The 19115-nt window shown below is 32.8% G+C and overlaps 1 protein-coding gene across 1 annotated transcript in view; it reads left to right on the forward strand.

Annotated features, from left to right (window-relative positions):
• The first annotated feature begins 2852 nt into the window (after positions 1 to 2852).
• The window catches only part of LOC123655479 (mitogen-activated protein kinase kinase kinase 15), a 37186-nt gene continuing 20923 nt past the window's right edge, over positions 2853 to 19115 (forward strand). The window contains exons 1-12 of the mRNA XM_045591262.1: positions 2853 to 3049; positions 3126 to 3328; positions 3764 to 3958; positions 7614 to 7783; positions 10079 to 10357; positions 10428 to 10598; positions 12003 to 12115; positions 13273 to 13474; positions 14596 to 14707; positions 15402 to 15571; positions 16093 to 16273; positions 18772 to 18972. Of these exons, the coding sequence (XP_045447218.1) occupies positions 3001 to 3049; positions 3126 to 3328; positions 3764 to 3958; positions 7614 to 7783; positions 10079 to 10357; positions 10428 to 10598; positions 12003 to 12115; positions 13273 to 13474; positions 14596 to 14707; positions 15402 to 15571; positions 16093 to 16273; positions 18772 to 18972 (2046 nt within the window). The 5' untranslated portion in view covers positions 2853 to 3000. The remainder of the gene's footprint in view (positions 3050 to 3125; positions 3329 to 3763; positions 3959 to 7613; positions 7784 to 10078; positions 10358 to 10427; positions 10599 to 12002; positions 12116 to 13272; positions 13475 to 14595; positions 14708 to 15401; positions 15572 to 16092; positions 16274 to 18771; positions 18973 to 19115) is intronic.

The following is a 19115-nucleotide window of genomic DNA, read 5'->3' on the forward strand; positions in this document are numbered from 1 at the left end:
ATTTTGAGCTTAGGACACATTTATTTATTCATTAATCACAGTCACAGCACTACCGGTTGCGTTAGCGGTCGCAGGTTCGATCCCCGCTTACGACAACAGACATTGGTATTGACCATATATTTGTTTGTCGTGGTCTGGGCGATTGTGCTTGGGTATTGTGTGTGTTTCCCGCGACACAGGAGCAAAATCCTGCTGAGGGCCGTTGAGCGTGAAGCGTTTATTTATTATTTATTTTATTTAAATGTAGGTACTGTTTCATTTAGTACAAAAGCTTAAAAAAACAAACCTCGTCAATGACTTTACACGTTGTCTTTCCTCTATTTTTTAGCTTCCTCTAATGCCAGCCTTCCCAGCCAGCAGGGACTGCCCTATCTCTTAAAACAATTACATCTGGTTTTTAGTTTGCTTTTGGACCAGCTTAAAATTGTAGGTAATTTATAGTTTAGGTAGATACTATTTCGTTTCAGCTACTTCTTAGCCAAAATCAAAAAACCTGTGCGAAATTGAATGTGTAGCTAAAATTCGTTATTATAGAAATTAACTGCAACATACACATTTTTTTCAATTAAATTATTAAATTATTTTCTCTATTGTACAGCTCCAGCAAATATTCTTGTAGATGACAGTGCGGTATTTCTGGTGTGATGCGTAAAGCTCTATTCACAGTGACGTATAGAAGAAGCATTGCGTCATCTATTTACATAGTATGTATTGAACGTTGTTTCAGTTGGGTAATTAATACATAATAGGTCGGGGGAAAAGTCTTTTTTTATTTTCTAGTAAAAAGTTGCAACAAAAACTTTTTAGTTGTATTGTTTGTAACTGGCTGGTTGTGATACCATGAATAGTGAAATTTTAAAAATGAAATAAAAAGCAAAAATTAATTTCTTAACACTTGTATTTTTTTCAACGAAGAAATTCGGAACATTTTAAAGTTTTACTTTAAAAAAGGGAAATGCGACTCAAGCGGCAAAAAAAATTTGTTACGTTTTGGACATAATGCTGTGTCAGTAAGAGAAGCACAAAATTGATTTAAGCCCTTTTAGGCAGGAAATTTTGATTTGACCTTTCATATAGCTTTCAAATATCTCTTCAGAATTCTTTAAATAGTGTAAAGTTAAATTAAAAAAAATCCTCAAGAGAATCTGTCACTGCTATCGTGCACTAGCCGTGTTGTTGCGGCTACTCGGTCTTTTCACTATTATAATTATAAACAAAAATGCCATAATTTTATTAAACGATAGTAGTGTGTTTGTACCAGTATTGCATAGTAATTAAGGGTACTGGAGTTTGCAAATGTAGAAACCTAAGTCGCGAACCGTTAGAGTTAGCACAAAATGGATGCGTGCAATCGATTTAGATGACCCCAAAACCCTGAGCCAGAACTGGTACAAACACACTACTAACGATATTGAACATTTTATATACTATTGATCTAAATATGTTTAGTCGCAAACGAAAAAACCCCGACTTCAATTGACATCGAATTGATCGAAACCTAATAGGTACAACGTAGATAGTCCAAAAGCAAATCAATTAGGAGTAAGTAAGTAAATAGCATTACTCAAAACGTAAACATCAAATGGGACAACATGACAAGCATCGCCTTTGAACTTTATTTAGTGTCTGTTTTTTTTTTGTTTCATTATGATGTACTTATAAGTGTGCAATAAAATTTAAATCAATAAATAAATTCATTATATTCCAGACGAAATTAAGGACACGAGCGCGCGAATATATTCGCTTGTGTTAATAATATGATTCTTAGATTAGCTTACCATTAATATAAATCAAAATATAAACTGAAATCTATTTAACTTCTAGCTGGGATTTTATATCCGCCTGCTAAAATAGGCCCACCGCCGCTTTAACCGCGTTAATTTGAGAAAAAAACGTACTGAAATATTAAATAGCCTATAAAATAATTGTTTTATTCGAACCAGCAGTTCCTGAGATTAGTGTGCATAAACAAACAAACAATTTTTATAATCTATATAAATAAAAAAATGAATGTTGCTAAGCGCATAACTTGAGAATGGCTCGACCTATGTTCCTTAAGGCCCACGGAAAGTCTTAATATTAACAATTCTTTTTTAATTTAATTTTTACTATTAGCTTTTAACAGAGCGAAGACTGTCTGGGCAGCTAGAATTAATATCGAGTAGTTTGTTTTACCTTCTTTTAAAGAAAGGAAGCGCCATCTCTTTTTTCAGACTTAAACTAAATAAAAAGCAATCAGCAGGGCTTTTATTTGCTTAACATATTTTAATATAGATGGCAGTAAGGGAAAAGGGAAGCTCAAGGTCATCAGTGATGTCACAATATCTTAATGTTGTCGGTTTCAACGAGAAATCACTTTTTAAAATAAATCGATTTAATCTTATTTTTTATTATCAAATCCTAAAAAACTATTAACCGTACCCTCTATCAAATTAGCTAGTTACATAATTAAGCAAGCTTAGATTATTACGTAAATACTAATTTTGTTATAACTTTTAATATTAGATATTATTATTGAGAATTTGAGATTTCTCTTAACCTATTATAGCTGAACTTCCACCAAATCAGATAATTACGTGCAAGAATTAAACTCGCTACTGTCAGGCATAAATTACATTTTTGGGAGTTTGCTTGTTAATAATCCAAAAAGAATTCAGGACATCTGACAAACCTTTGTGACAAACCGTAACGTATTTAGGCTGTTAAGTTTGTTTTTTTTATAAATCTTTACATAAAATTGCATATAAAAGTAACAGAAAAAAAAAAACGTTTGGAAAAATATAGGTTATATCGATATTTTGACAACAAGCCAGCTGGCGAATAACTAACCGATCATCGATATACTCACTTAAAATACATCACTATTATTAAATAACAAGCTGACGACTCTGACGAGTACTTGTTGTGGTTCTGTTTAGTGTTGAAGAATTTATTTGTGATCATTTAAATTTTGAAATATATTTTTAAAAATATGATAGCCTACTGTGAGCAAAGAAAAAAATGATAACATTTGGCGGTGCGAATACTTCCACGGCTCAAGAAGAGTCTGGTATGAAAATATTTAGCGTTTATTAACGGCGGAGTTTCATTAATTTTCAAAATATCTAATAGGATTTTTTTTGTAGGCGACGTGAGAAGCATTTGCGAGAGCATATGTAGCGATGGGTCAAATGCCACAGTGCAACCAGGGGCTAACCAGAGACCCCGTATGGACATCGCATGTGTTTTGGACGTGACCCAAACAGTGAACCTTGCACACAGAAAAAGGGCACTGGAGGAAGTTCGTCTGGCTTCCGAACTCGTCAATGCGAACGTACACCACATTCATGTATGTTTTTCCAATAAGTTTTATAAAACAATTTTATTATAATAACGAAGGTTATTATTTAAACAAATAATAGCTTTACAAACTGAATTAAATTAGAAAAAATTGTTTTGCATCTGAAATGGTTTTAAACAATTGTTTGTTGACAAAAATGCAAAATTTAATGATACATGTAAATTGAAAAGGGTATTTAACGCAGGCATTTCTTATTATGAGAAACTAATGGAGGAAAACCTTTAAATATTCTAATTTTAATTAATGTTTGACAAAACTAAATTCATTTCTGGCCCTGTCTACATTTTATTTGGACTTTAGTAGATAAAGATTTCCTTATCTGTAATTAACTAGAAATAACAATAACTATTTAGTATTTAAAAGGTATTAAATTATTTAGTAATTCTTATAATTATCAATTAAATTAAAAATCTCATTTTTCAGTTTGAAAAACTTGATTTTGGAGAAACAAGTGTATTGGATACATTTTACAATGCCGACGTGGCCCTGGTCGATCTCAGTATACAATTACAACAAAGCTCGCTACTTTATCATCTTGGTGTAAGAGAGAGTTTTGATATGAAAGAAAATGTACTACTCTATAATGATGTAGATTCTGACGCTACACTCCGCTTGAAAGTATGTATTGTATATAATATGAATTATTATATAAATTTCATTATTTTGAGCATGTTTGATAAAAAAAAAATATCATTTATTTTCAAAGTTAATCAAAAACATGCAAATTTAAAGTTTGACAAATAACTAAAATGTAAAATAGAAACTAGCCTTGGCTATTAGATGACACTTAAAATATTATTTAACATACTCTACCATTGAATATCATTTGCAACAATGTGCCACAAAAAAAAAAAAATTAGAGTTTGTAAATTGTTGAACGACACATACTTTTATTGGGTAATAAATAAATAAATACTCTACACTCAACTCATCAATAAACTTAGTATGTAATTTTTTAATGCAAATTTTAATCAGACATGTTAAGCAAACATCATTAATCTTAAAATTTTTATGGTGTCTGGGTTATTATTTGTTTTAAGCTGTTTCTGGCATCTAGATGTATTAATAATGTTATATAATAGGTTAGAGAATTGATGCTACCGTTGTCTTGTATGTATGTTTTATATACATGGTATTTCAGTGTCCTATTGCAAAACATAAGAGCAAAATGATAAACAACGTATGTACGCAGTTACCAAAGCCTTGAATGATAATATCTCAATAGTTATTACTCTCAATTTCTCAATTGTTGAATGGAGACTATATTACATAGTTTGTAGTACCATATTTCACATTGACTGGATGACATTATGTTTAAGATGACTGGTCAAATATCCATCTGAAAATGACTAAGCAACTTTACTTACAGAATTACTGTAAATTAAAACATTGTTTATGATGTTGTGATGGTTAATATTAGAGTTGTATGTATTAAACATTAATATTGTGTCTACGGTAGTAAAGAATATAGCCACCACCTCTCTTCCCGTGGGTGTCGTAAGAAGCGACTAAGGGATAACACAGTTCCATTACCACCTTGGAACTTGAAAAGCTGACCAATGGCGGGATAACCATCAAACTGCTGGTTTTGAAATGCACAGGCCGAAGACGGGCAGCAGCGTCTTCGGTGCGATAAAGCAAGCCCTGTGGTCACCTGCCGAGTGTGGTGACTATGGGCAAAAAAAAATCAGTTTACGCCATTTTTGGCACGAACTTGTGGAGGCCTGTGTCCAGCAGTGGACTGTGATAGGTTGAAATGATGATGATAATGATGATTAATATTTATTGTTAAAATTTCAAATTATTTTCTTATTGCCAGTTTCAATGTTGCATATTATAAGCCATATATGAGAACAAATAGTATTATGACAGGTATTGTAATGTGACCAACAGTTTGAACAAAAATTATGCAACAATTGACAAAGTTGTTTTTGATGGGTCAGTGTGTGCAATATGTATTATTCATTAAATTTTTAGTTATACTTGTTAACAAAGATGTTGTAAACTGCATAAGGTTTGCTCGTTATTTTGATTTTTTTTTAAATAACATGACGGAAAGACCAAAGCTAGTATGAAATCTCATTTCGCTTGCTGTTGAACTGTTTCTACATTAATAATTACAATTTTTAAATTAATACAAACTGACCCGGCAAACGTGTTCTTGACACTAAACGCTATTAAAGAATGGGGGTTAACGGTAGAAGGTTGAAAATTTTGGGGTTGAAAAGTTTTGAAAATATAAAATTTTGTCAAAAAAATAAAAAAATATTTAAGGGTGGGTCACCCTTATCATTTAGGGGTATAAAAAAATAGATGTTATCCGATTCTCAGACTTACTCAATATGCACACAAAAGTTCATAAAAATCGGTCCAGTTGTTTCGGAGGAGTTTAGCAACAAACACGAGAATTTTATATATTAGATTTAATTGAAATTGCTTAAATAAAGAAACTTAATAATAAAGAGTTATGTCGAGATTATTGAAATTAGGTAAAATAAGATATCTGTTTCATTCACATTTTTATAATTTTTTATAGCTAGATATTTTTCATTTGTTCCTTAATCCCAGTTAGTGAGGCGAGTCCACGTTCACCTGTCGCTTTATTGAATTACGACTATTGTATTCGTCTTCAAATTCTTTTAGACTTGTTTATACCTTAGAATACATTCTATTAATATAAACGCATAATTTGTATAGGTGTTTATTTATTTATTGAACAATTTATGTACACTAAGATAGCAGTAGGAAAAAGCTCTTATAGAAACTTTAGTCTTGAAGGGTAAATTTTTTTGTAGTGCTTTTAGAGTATGGAGCGAAAAGTATACCTTACGACTGATCTCGTTGATATAAGCTCCAGTTAAATTGGAATCAAAAACAACATCTAAGTTCTTAGCCGAGTCGGAAAAAGTAATAGGAACGCCGTCGACGGTAATAGGGGGTAGTTCAGCTATTTCAAGTCGAGAGCGAATGCGTTTACTACTTATGATTAATACTTAGTTCTTCTCGGGTTAACAGTAAGATCGAAACTATCAGCCCATTCAGTAATACGCCTTAGATCATCATTGTTTATTTATTATACGCGCATAAATATAATAGGATAAAGGATGTTGGTTACTTTTTTACGTAATATTGTTGCTAATCGTAATCTAATTTAGGACGAAAGTTTGAAATCTAGAAAATCCCATTGGTTACTGTTTATTCCGATATTTTCACGGGATCTATTATCGCATAAAACTGCAAGATGCAGCTAGTTTTATTTAAAACTAGCTTCTGCTCGCGACTTCGTCCGCGTGGAATAGTTACTTTTAGCTAACTGGGGAAGCTCTCAAAAGGAAAAAAACCTATTTTGAAACATTCTTCATTGGTATTCCGCTCCTATTGGCCTTAGCGTGATGATATATAGCCTATAGCCTTCCTCGAAAAATGGGCTATCTGACACTGAAATATATTTCTAATACTGACATATTTTTTCAAATAGGACTAGTAGTCCTGAAATTAGCGCGTTCAAACAAACAAACAAACTCTTTAGCTTTATATATTAGTATAGATATAACAAAAGCTCTAGGTACCTATAGCACATAATTAATGATTTGTTTTTGCTATGGGTATTGCGGGTTTGAATTGCGTGTTTATTACTTTTTTGTTATTAAAATTTCGTATTTCAACAACAATAACGCTTTTATATAAGTTTTAAGCAATAGATTCCCAAACGTTTTTGTTCCATGATGTTTTAATAACTTTTCCGGTTTTATTAAACTGTATTTTTCCTAATAGATATGTATATTTTTTTTAAATTTAATTATTGTAGTTTAATGTTATGTGATATTTGCGGTTGAAATTTACATTGACAGTAAAAATAAATAAGTACCATTTTTAAAATCAATATGCTTTATATAACCGGATTAATATTAAGGCTAAATTTTTTTTTAAATAGTTAAATGCATATAGCCAAAAAATATGTTTATAATTTTTTACAAAAGGAGGTCCATCATTAAAATACCATATTTATGTTTGTAAATAAGTAATTTAGCTATAAATAAAGTATAATAATGTGTTATAATAACTTTTATAACATTTCATAATTACGTATATACAATTTTTTTTGTTATTTATTCTAAAATTTAACATTCAAATATTTTTCAAATTTAAATCAAATTTTTCTGTTGTTCTTACTTAGTCGTATATATAAAATTGTCATATATATCGTATATCTTTGTCACTAAAGCAATTTAGATTCGTTTATATTCAAAAATAAATTTGATTTAATTTTCAGATATCTCTTCCCAATTTCCTATTCGTATCATACAAGCTCACCGATGCAGGAACATGCGTCACTACTAACCCGGCAGCAGCGAAGTTCAAAGGCGAAGAAGCTCCAGATCCAAAGCAACATCTAACTCTGAGACTCAAGAATATACTCCAAGATGTTGAAGTTCAAACTAAGTAAGTGTTTATATATTAATGCTTTATTGCACGATACGTTGTTAAATTGCACAAAAAGTTTTGATTAAAACTACAATAATTATCTATCAGCAAATCATAGGACGTACAAGAGTAGATTTTAGAATTTTATAATTTCTATAATTACATTTAACTGAGGTAGAGTACAGCAGGAAATTTCCTGCTCAAAACATGGAGCAGCCCGACTAGGGTAGTACCTCGACTTTATAGAAGATCACAGCTAAATAATACTGTTTTCAAGCGGTGTTGTGTACCTGTTGGTGAGTAAGATGACCAGAGCTCCTGGGGGAATTGAGGATAGGGTTGACACCGCGATTGCGATGCTTCTGGTGTTGCTGACGTCTATAAGCTACGGTGATCGCTAACCATCAGGTGAGCCGCACGCTTGTTTGCCGATCTAGTTATATATATATATATATATATATATATATATTCTATCTTTGCCTGCACTCATTCTTCTATAGCATTGGTTTTACAATAGTCATTAATGTGAAGTAAATTAGCTTCACATAGGTTAGGGAGAAGTCTGGCCTTTTCGCCGAGGCCAGCCTGTCGCTGGAGGGATCCTGTTGCCTGCAGATCCGGGACCCTCCAATTAAAGCGGCTGAAGGCTCCCGCAGGGGTTTTGGTCGGTAGTGCACCCCCAAGTGCTGAAGCCGACATACGGTCTAGGAATGCCTACCCGGGCATCCTGGATATCACCCATAAATGGGTTACCCTGCGATAACAAAAAAAAAAAAACAAAGCTTCACATAGGTTGTTGATTGAGTTTTTATTTTTAAAAATAACAAAACTTATGGGGAAATTGATCCCCCCCTGATTTTGATGATAAAATCAACATGAATTTAAAAATGGCTACGTTTCCCCGGTGGCTAGTAAATCGCGGATAATTTTCCGAATTATAATGATATCCAATCGGTAATATCACATATTTCCATTAACGATTCAGTCAGTAATATCCCACTGCTGGGCATAGGCCTCTTTCTATATGTAGGGCTTAATCCAGCACGCTGCTCCACTGCGGGCTGCGGAAATATTCCCTACTATGAGTAACGTCAGTTGTATATACAACCGGGTCCGACAACTTAACGTGCTCGGTGGGGTGACCTACAAGGACAACCATGCAAACCGAAAAAAATATTTGTATAAATACAAAATCTATTCCGAACGGGAATGAACCATAAACCGTCGGTGTTTAGGCGCGTACATAGCGCTCGCACAATTACACCGGAGCCGTTGTTCTATTTTTAAAGGCCTTACAAAAATAAAGAAAAAAGAAAAAAACCTAGCTGACACGGCTAGCTAGCGGAACTTTGTATCGCCATATTTACACTATGAAAAAGGAATTATCCAATTCGGCGCAGTCCTTCTGAAGTCATGCTCGTAAAAACATTTCAGCGATTAACTTTTATATGTACGACGAGTATATAATTATAAATATAGATAAATACTAGCTGAACCCCGCAAACATTGTTTTGCCCTATATTTTATTAACCCCCCTTTATGTTAAGGGTATGAAAAATAGATGTTAGCCGATTCTCAGACCAACCTGAAATGCGCACAAAATTTCATAAAAATCGGTCCAGCCGTTTCGGAAGCGTATTGTAACTAACATTGTGACAGGAGAGTTTTATATATAAGACAACCCAATTGTATAAAATTGTTCATGAAGTTTTTTATGCTATCTATAATGCGTGGGTAATCCAGTTATTTTTTAGTCGTTGTTTAAAATATGTATGCAAATCGATGCATAAGCGGGTTTAATCGTGACATTTTCTCGTGTTATTCAATGTTTATTGCGTACATTCGAATAGATAAAAACGCCCACACCAAAACGTATCATTTGTGTTCATGAGTAATTTATATCCTTCAATTAATTAATATTCATTTCATGTTTATAAATACGCTTTATAAAAGTAATAACATTTTTTTTCGAAGACTATTTAGATGCCTAGGAATTATTCATGTTTGTTCTTTACATTTTACCGTTTATCTTAAATACTTAACAGGTACTATATGGATGCGTGTCCCGGAATAAAGTTCGAGATGAATTACATTTTTCATGTATTTTGTTCCTCAAAAAACGAGCTGAAACACATTCTTGAAAACTCAGCAGGTCTGGTCCATATTCCAACACGCGATCAATGATCACTACTTACCTGTTATAAATGTAATATAGGGGTTGCCTCCGCTTATTGTTTCGTTTCGTAAATATCTAACTATTATACAATCACGTGTTTTAATTTTTATGTTACTTATGATTGGAACAATTTTCAGGGCTCATCTACAGGAAAAGTTTCTGTCTGATCTACGGAAAGCTCGTGAAACTTACAGCGGTACGGAGTTGGCAAATGTTCTGCATGCAATGCGAAGGAGGCTCGACGACCCCGCGGTTCTGTCAGGCGACACAATACTTAACTTACTTATATCATATAGAGAGATACAGGATTACGACGCTATAGTTCAAATTGTGGATGATCTGAAAACTATTATGAACAGAAAGAATTACGTCAATATGCCTATCATAAGATTTATGTATGCTTTCGCTATGAACAGGTAAGTTTCATTTAAATTATATATATTGTTTTGACTTAGGAGTATGTTTTAATTAATATTCTGGTTGCAGGAGGAATAAGGAAGGTGATAGGGAGAATGCTTTAAAGGTGTGTGTTAAGGCGCTAGAGAAGAAAGAAAATAGATTTCCTGATATGTTGTGCCTCTGTGGTCGCATATACAAGGATAAATTCGTAGAATCTCAACACACTGATACAGAAAGTTTGGCGAACGCTATTCATTGGTAAGAAATATTTTTGTTACAGAACTAAGTTGGCAAATAAGCGTACGGCACACTTGATAGCGGTAACCGTTCTGGCTACCTTACTACAGGAACAGAACATTGCTTGAGAACAGAATTTTTTGACTGTAATCTTTCTTGAAATAATTGTTTCTAACACAAAGATCCTTCTAGGTGTATATTATAACCCATCATCTATTGTTGACTATTTTGCCTAGTCTGAAAATCTTTTAGAAGTAAGTATACACTCCTCAATATCGAGGTATATCGATGTATCGGGTATCGATGGGTGATTTTATCACCTGCCTACTAAAACAAGATTGCAGAGCTTCCCGATTCCACTCTCTTGTTAATTCTGCTAACATGAACATCCTCGCCCAAAAAGCCTTTTTTTATTCATTTCCTAACTGTTCTCGCACTCTCTTTGACTTAATACTTGTCTCCTCCCCTGACCATGTTGACAAGCATGGTTAGCACAGCCGTTGAGTTTTTTTACCATGACCTCATATTTCTTTTCTATAAGGTCAGATTTCAAAAAGCTAAGTCATACTTCTGCAGCGCAATTTTGGTGGCATGGATTTAGATCTATAACGTGAATATGTCGTTATTAGACTGGTCAGAGGTATTTAATGCTTCTGGGGTTGATGATAAATTACTTTTTTTAAATTCTCCTCTGATTATTATCAAACATGCTCAAATTCGACACCCATGATCGTTCTCTTCGATCTAACTCAAATCTGGTTCTAAGAACTCCACATCACACTTTTTATTTCTACTCTAACCTCTCTGTAAAAACTGTAAAGCTCTGGAATTCTCTTCCTCTCTCTATAAGACAAGCCCAATCTAATGTGGCTACGGCACCAAAGAATATAGCCACCTCCTCTTTTCCCGTGGGTGTCGTTAGAGGCGACTAAGGGATAACAAGGTTCCACTACCACCTTGGAACTTAGGAAGCCGACCGATGGCAGGATAACTCATCTAACCGCTGGCTTTGAAACACACAGGCCGAAGACGGGCAGCAGCGTCTTCGGTGCGACAAAACTATGGGCAACACACATGAGTTCACGCATTTTTGGCGCGAACTTGTGGAGGCCTATGTCCAGCAGTGGACTGCAATAGGCTGGAATAATGATGATGATCCTAACCGCTTTTCTATACCTTGTCCCTATACCCATAGGTGGTCTGGAAGAAATCGCTCTTTTAGCGATAAGACCGCCTTTGTACAATTATAGTACTACTTTTGTTTGTATCTTTTAATGGTGTACAATAAAAAATATTATTATCAACTTAAATTAAAGGTAATTCCCCAGTTGGGTTGCTTTTGATTTTGTGCAGGTTATTTCCTGCTGTGTACCTCGATAATATTTAAGAAATACTGTTAGTACTTAATATATATTTTTTATTTAGGTATAGACAAGGGTTTGAAGTTCAACCAAATGAATATGCCGGTATTAATTTAGCAACGTTACTAGTCATAGCTGGGAACGACTTTAAGAATTCTCAAGAACTGCAACACATAGGTATGTAATAAATGTATCTATATCCTCTTTAAAACAGCTTATAATTTTTTTGTTACTTGCTTTCTTCGTTTCTCAAAAATTTTAGATCTAATTTTTAATCCTTGTTCAATAATCTTAAAAGTATATTTTTGGTTGTTGTCATGTTTTCGCTTTGTATTATAATATATTTTTTTATATTTTTAAGTTTTTGTCTTTATTATCTATAAAGTGCTGCTAAAGTGCTGCAGTGCTGCTTGTGACAACTATATTATTTGATAATTGTTTATATTGTATGCTCTGTTAACAACCTTTGTTTAAATAAATCAATAAATAAACGAAGTTTGATCTGCAAATACATTACGAAAATATTTCTCAGAATTCACGATCCACAGATGTAAAATTTCCATATAGCGAGAATAAATAAGCAATTCAAATGAACTTGAGGAAAATCAACAGATTTAAATATAACTATTTCATTCATCTTTTTGTTTGATTGTGGTATAATTATTTTGATTTTATTCGTAATTTAGCACTGTGGTATAATTGTGGTAAACTTATTATACGTAGATGGTAAAGCTATTTTTTTTATAAAACTATAAATTTTATTTTTTAAAAAAATTAGTTCCTTTTATTTATTACCTTGTCTTTATATTAAAATTACAATTTTACTATCTTTCTTCAATCATAACATATATCGAATTAAGATAGGCTTCTAATCGAATTTAAACTACAGCTTTAAGTAAAAGTTTGTAATAAAAATGTTAACAATTGTTTTTAAATTGCTGCTTCTATTTGACAAATATTTTGTTTGTATGAAATGTAACGTAATACGTACATTAATTTTTCGCCTTTCACTTGGATTCAATTTCTTTTTTTTTTTGTATCTAATTATGCCAAGAAAATCGAAATTTCATATAATTTTCTTGTATTTAATAATCTGTTGTACTATTAGTTTTAACATAAATTCGCGTGGAAATAAGAAAAAAAACTACATTTTATATACACAATACTTATAGTTTTCAACTATATTTGTTTTTTTTTTTTTTATAAATAGGCATAATATAATAGGCATTTATGTATACCTATATTTCATCTAAATTGTTTCGCGTGTTGTATATTGATTTTATTTAAATTTAAATGAATTGTTTTATATAACTATATCGTTTATATAATTTTAGGAATGGTGCTGAATCATTTAATTGGTAAAAAAGGCAGTTTATCATCGCTGAAAGAGTACTGGGATGTAGCAACATTTTTTGAGATCTCAGTACTGGCTCAGGATTACGTGAAAGCGATACAAGCAGCCGAATGTATGTTTAAATTAAAACCGCCTAATTGGTACCTGAAGTCTACTATAGGAAATATTGAACTTATAGATAGGTTTGTATTTTATATAATTAACCAATTTACTATAAAGTTTGTTACTGTTCAAGTACTTTATAAAAATACTTTACACCATACAATCTATAATTTAGACAATTTTAAATGAAAAAATATATCACTAATAATTGTAGATACCTATTGATGTGTGTTTAATGTTTATAGAAACTTTACTCTCATAAAGAATCACAATAAATTCAATTACATGAGAAATTTAACTATATAAACAATTTGAATTTTATAACATAGTATTACTGCGAGTCCAACACAAAAGAAAAAATAAAACGAAAGTGGGTAGAAATCCAACTCAGTTTACACAGCGATCGAATGCGTGGAATATACATAGATCAAACACAGACCAGAAGTGGCATGACATTTCAGGGCACTTAAGTTAATTTTTCATTATGTATATTACATATAATATTTCTAATAATTTTATTTTATTCAGCAATTGTTTATTATATAATGTTTTAAACGTTTTTTATATGTTTGTAATGATTGTGAGTTCTTTACATCACTAGGAGCTTTATTATATCATTTTACGCCTTCAAACAAGATTTTTTTTGCACCGTAGTTAGTTCTTGGTGCTCGACATATAAAGTTATTTGCGCTCCTCAAGAGAATTTTCTGTACTTGCATTTTTTTAGTGAAATTTATTTGTGTATGTATATTTTTTGTTAAAATTTTTCTAATTAATAGAAAAGTATTGTATGTGTAAATTTGAGTAACATTCAATGATTAAGTTTTTTCGTATAAATATTTCGTAGGCGTTAAGTAGTTATAATTAAATAGTACCTTTAACAATTTATTTTGAGCTCTTTGTATTAAATTTAAATTGTATTTTGCTGCTGCGCCCCAGATTTTTTAAAGGTATGAGTATTATATTATGTTCTTACTCTTAGCGGCTGTGAGTAGCGCAGGGTAGAAATAGTCGCATTAAGCGAGTCTTGTCATAGGTGGGTTTATCCCCTCCCCCCCTCCCTATTCACGTGGTGTTCATTCTTAAGACATTAATTTAAATTATATGGTGTAAAGGATTATTTTAATGTAATTCATTATGATTATTGTGTTATATCAAAGACAATTTTAAAAACCTAAATAATAAAATTGTTATGTTTTAGGTTTAGAAAGAAAGGCGATGAAACGTCACCAGAACAGCAAGTTTTTTCCTTCTGGATGGAGTTTTTCGTCGAGGCAACTAAAAGCACCTGTGAAAATATTATACGTTTTCCTGTAAGTCTAGACATTGATGTTATGTGATATTTGGTCTTTTAATTTACTAAGCTTATCCTTAAATATATCCTTATGACATACATATTTACGTCGGCCTATCATAATTGTGTTATTAATACTATGTAGTCTATATTTATAGTGGAATAAACTGTTTAATTTAAGGTAAATACAAAAAAATCATACTATTTACTTGATATTGATTTATTCTCTCTTTTGATTAAATTAAGTTGTGATTTTTATACTAAGGTTAAAAACATACAGTTCCTTAACACTACAGACCAAAAACTACGTTCCCGATCATCTGTTGGAGTGAATATATGCAATTGTGCAAATATTTGTTTCTGACCTGAGTCTATCCTTGCGGTATCCACCGTACTAAAGCTATTTAGACATAGTTCGCGATTGTTAGTACAAAGAAATAATAATTATAAGTCTCGGTAGGGAAATTATTCTTAATAGATTAAGCTTTAAATTGTTTTTTCGCATGTTTATTTGTTTCGGCGTCATGAAAAAACTAATGCACAGATTTAAGTGGTGTTTACACATTTTATGTTCATTGAGATAAAATAAAATAATTTGGTGTGTGTCATCTCAATACGTCTTTGGGAATCTGTTCTGTCATATTATAGCTACTTCTAATTGATATCACAGCCAATGGTTGGTTAATAATATTATTTTAAATCAATTTTCAAAGGTGGTGATCTTAGAGACTACGAAAGTTTACATGCCTTCCTACCTAAACGTGAATATGGGCGCCGAACAAAAATCTGTGGAGATATTCAATCTTTGTTTGGATTCGATGCGAGGGGACTGCAGGCAGGTGCATCGGTGGCTCTTCACTTCCGATATGATAAGAACTTATAGGTAAACTTATATCATTAAATTTTGCACACTAGATTATATAGAGAACGAATGCAGAATGCTATTTTTTTTTTAATTATGCATAAAAACTACATTAAATCAATAAAAAGAAAAAAAAACATTACACACAGTACTATGTCATTTTGACACATACACACAAATTTAGTGTTTATTATTATATTTAATTACGGTCGAATTTCGACCACTGGGCGGCCACAAGTATTATGTAATTTTACTAAATTAATTATTTAACTAACTTCAAAATAATTATGTTTGTAATGGGATAAGCACCCGCTTTCGATTAATAAAATAATCATGAAAATCGGTCCACGCAGTAAAAAGTTATAATGTAACACACAAAAAATATAAAGTCAAAAAATATAAAGTAAAAGTAGTAGTAAGTCAATAAAAAATATAAATAAAAATATAAAGTATATTTGTTAGGGTATAAGAGAAATATTTAAAATTTTAAGTTACATAATATTGTATACGTATGAAAAAAATGACATAAAAAATAATTTCAGCTTGTACAAACGCGACGAACGCTGTCTATTTTTATATGTGAGTGAGAATTCCGATGATTTTCAAATATTTCTACCGTCAGAAGCGTTTCGTCAACACCTTTATGATTTACTCGGAGAATTAACTGCCGATCACGAAAAGGTCGCTGACTTGGACACCAGTGTGATGCAGGATCAATTAAAGGTTTGCGTATTTACTAGTTTTATTTTGGTGTTATTTAAAAATAAAAAACGCGCAGCGCACAAGTAATCTCTTTCAGACTAACTTCTTATATAATCTATAAAATAAATAAGGGCTTCACACTCAACAGCCCCCGGTAGTATTTTCTCCTAAATCTGGGGTCCGGAAATACACAAAATACACAAGCACAAACGCCCAGACCTTACAAACATCTATATGGCCAATTCAAATGTTTGTCATAAGTGTGGATCGTACCCGCGACCGCTACAACAGCCAGTACTGTGATCGCTGCGCCAACGCGTCGCCAAATAAAAGCGAAAGTTTTTAATTTTCATATGTTTTTTTTATGGGACACATACATCTTACATTACTTATCTATAATCTATAATAATATATATAAAAGCGAAAGGTCACTCACTCATCACGAAATCTCCGAAACTATAACACCTACAAACTTGAAATTTGGCAGGTAGGCTTCTTATAGGACGCAGACATCCGCTAAGAACGGATTTTACGAAACTCGACCCCTAAGGGGGTAAAACGGGGGTTGGAAGTTTGTATGAAAGTCCTATGTTTTTGAAGTAAGAGACCTGAAATTTAAAATGTGTGCTCTATAGATGGTGAGAAAGTATCCAAATAATGTATCTTTAGAAATCAACCCCTTTTTGGGGTTGAAACGGGGGATGGTACGTTGACTCACTGATCACGAAATCTCCGAAACTATAACACCTACAAACTTGAAATTTGGCAGGTAGCCTTCTTATAGGACGCAGACATCCGCTAAGAACGAATTTTACGAAAATCGACCCCTAAGGGGGTAAAACGGGGGTTGGAAGTTTGTATGAAAGTCCTATGTTTTTGAAGTAAGAGACCTGAAATTTAAAATGTTATGCTCTATAGATGATGAAAGGGCGTCCAAATAATGTATCTTTAGAAATCAACCCCTTTTTGGGGTTAAAACGGGGGATGGTAGGTTGACTCACTGATCACGAAATCTCCGAAACTATAACACTTACAAACTTGAAATTTGGCAGAAAGGCTCTTTATAGGGCGTAGACATCCGGTAAGAACGGATTTTACGAAACTCGACCCCTAAGGGGGTAAAACGGGTGGTTGGAAGTTTGTATGAAAGTCCTATGTTTTAGAAGTAAAAGACTTGAAATTTAAAATGTATGCTCTATAGATGATGAAAAGGCGTCCAAATAATGTATCTTTAGAAATCAACCCCTTTTTGGGGTTAAAACGGGGATGGTAGGTTGACTCACTGATCATGAAATCTCCGAAACTATAACACCTACAAACTTGAAATTTGGCAGGTAGACTCCTTATAGGACGTAGACATCTGCTAAGAACGGATTTTACGAAACTCGACCCCTAAGGGGGTAAAACGGGGGTTGGAAGTTTGTATGAAAGTCCTATGTTTTGAAGTAAGAGATTTGAAATTTAAAATGTATGCTCTATAGATGGTGAGAAAGTGTCCAAATAATGTATCTTTAGAAATCAACCCCTTTTTGGGGTTAAAACGGGGGATGGTACGTTGACTCACTGATCACGAAATCTCCGAAACTATAACACCTACAAACTTGAAATTTGGCAGGAAGACTCCTTATAGGGCGTAGAGATCCGCCAAGAACGGATTTCACGAAAATCGACCCCTAAGGGGGTAAAACGGGGGGTTGGAAGTTTATATGAAAGTCGTATGTTTTAGGAGTAAAAGAAATTTAAAATGTATGCTCTATAGATAGCGAGAAGGTGTCCAAATAATGCATCGTAATCTATATATATAAAAGAGAAAGGTCACTGACTCACTCATCACGAGAACTTAATAACCGCTGGATGGTCCATCCATCCAGGATGGACAAAGATGAGGCAGGGAAGTAGATTATAGTTAGTTGACGTCCGCTAAGAATGGATTTTGCGATATTCCACCGCTAAGAGGGTTTAATTAGGGTTGATAGTTTGTATGAAACATATACAGCCTGAAAATAAAACTAAAAATGTGGTGTATATGTAGGTTTTATAAAAATAACTATTAAATTATACTAAATTGTGCCTTTTAAAAAGTTACTCAGTTTGATAAGCATTTCAAGTGACTGAAATAAAAAAATAATTTGCGTTAAACATCTTAATAGTAATGCATATCTTCATAACCACGCGGACGTAGTCGCAGGCGACAGTTAGTGTATTATAAAACAAAGTCCCCAAAAGTATATGTGAAAGATTCCTTCAAAATCTACTGAACGGATTTTCATGCGATTTCACCAATGGAGAGAGGGCTTGGAGAGAAAGGTTTACGGTACGGCTAAGCCGATTTCGATAATAGTTTCACTGGAAGTTTGCCGGGAAAACTTTGTGACACACTGATTTCTACGCGGGCGAAGCCGCGGGAACAGCTAGTATATATATATATATATATTTATATATATATATATATATATATATATATATATATATATATATATATATATATATTAAATTCGTGCTATATTTAATGATTACAGTTTGAATACGAGTTAGACGATTACAATAAACGCGTAGTGCTCGGTAAAGGCACGTACGGCGTGGTGTACGCGGCGCGGGACCTCAACACTCAAGTACGTATCGCTGTCAAAGAGATCCCCGAGAAGAATCTCGGTGACGTACAGCCTCTGCACGAAGAGATATTGCTACATTCACAGCTGCGGCATAGGAATATTGTACAGGTACGATTTACTGTACAATACAAAATTATTGTTTGTTTATGTAGGCATGTGTATATGTATTTATGTATGTATACTTGTGTATATATGTGTATGTATCAATAAAAATGTATGTCATATTGTATGGTATTACAATTTTTTCCAAT

This window comes from Melitaea cinxia, chromosome 8 (genome assembly GCF_905220565.1).
Source record: "Melitaea cinxia chromosome 8, ilMelCinx1.1, whole genome shotgun sequence".
In the NCBI taxonomy this organism is placed as follows: Eukaryota; Metazoa; Arthropoda; class Insecta; order Lepidoptera; family Nymphalidae; genus Melitaea; species Melitaea cinxia.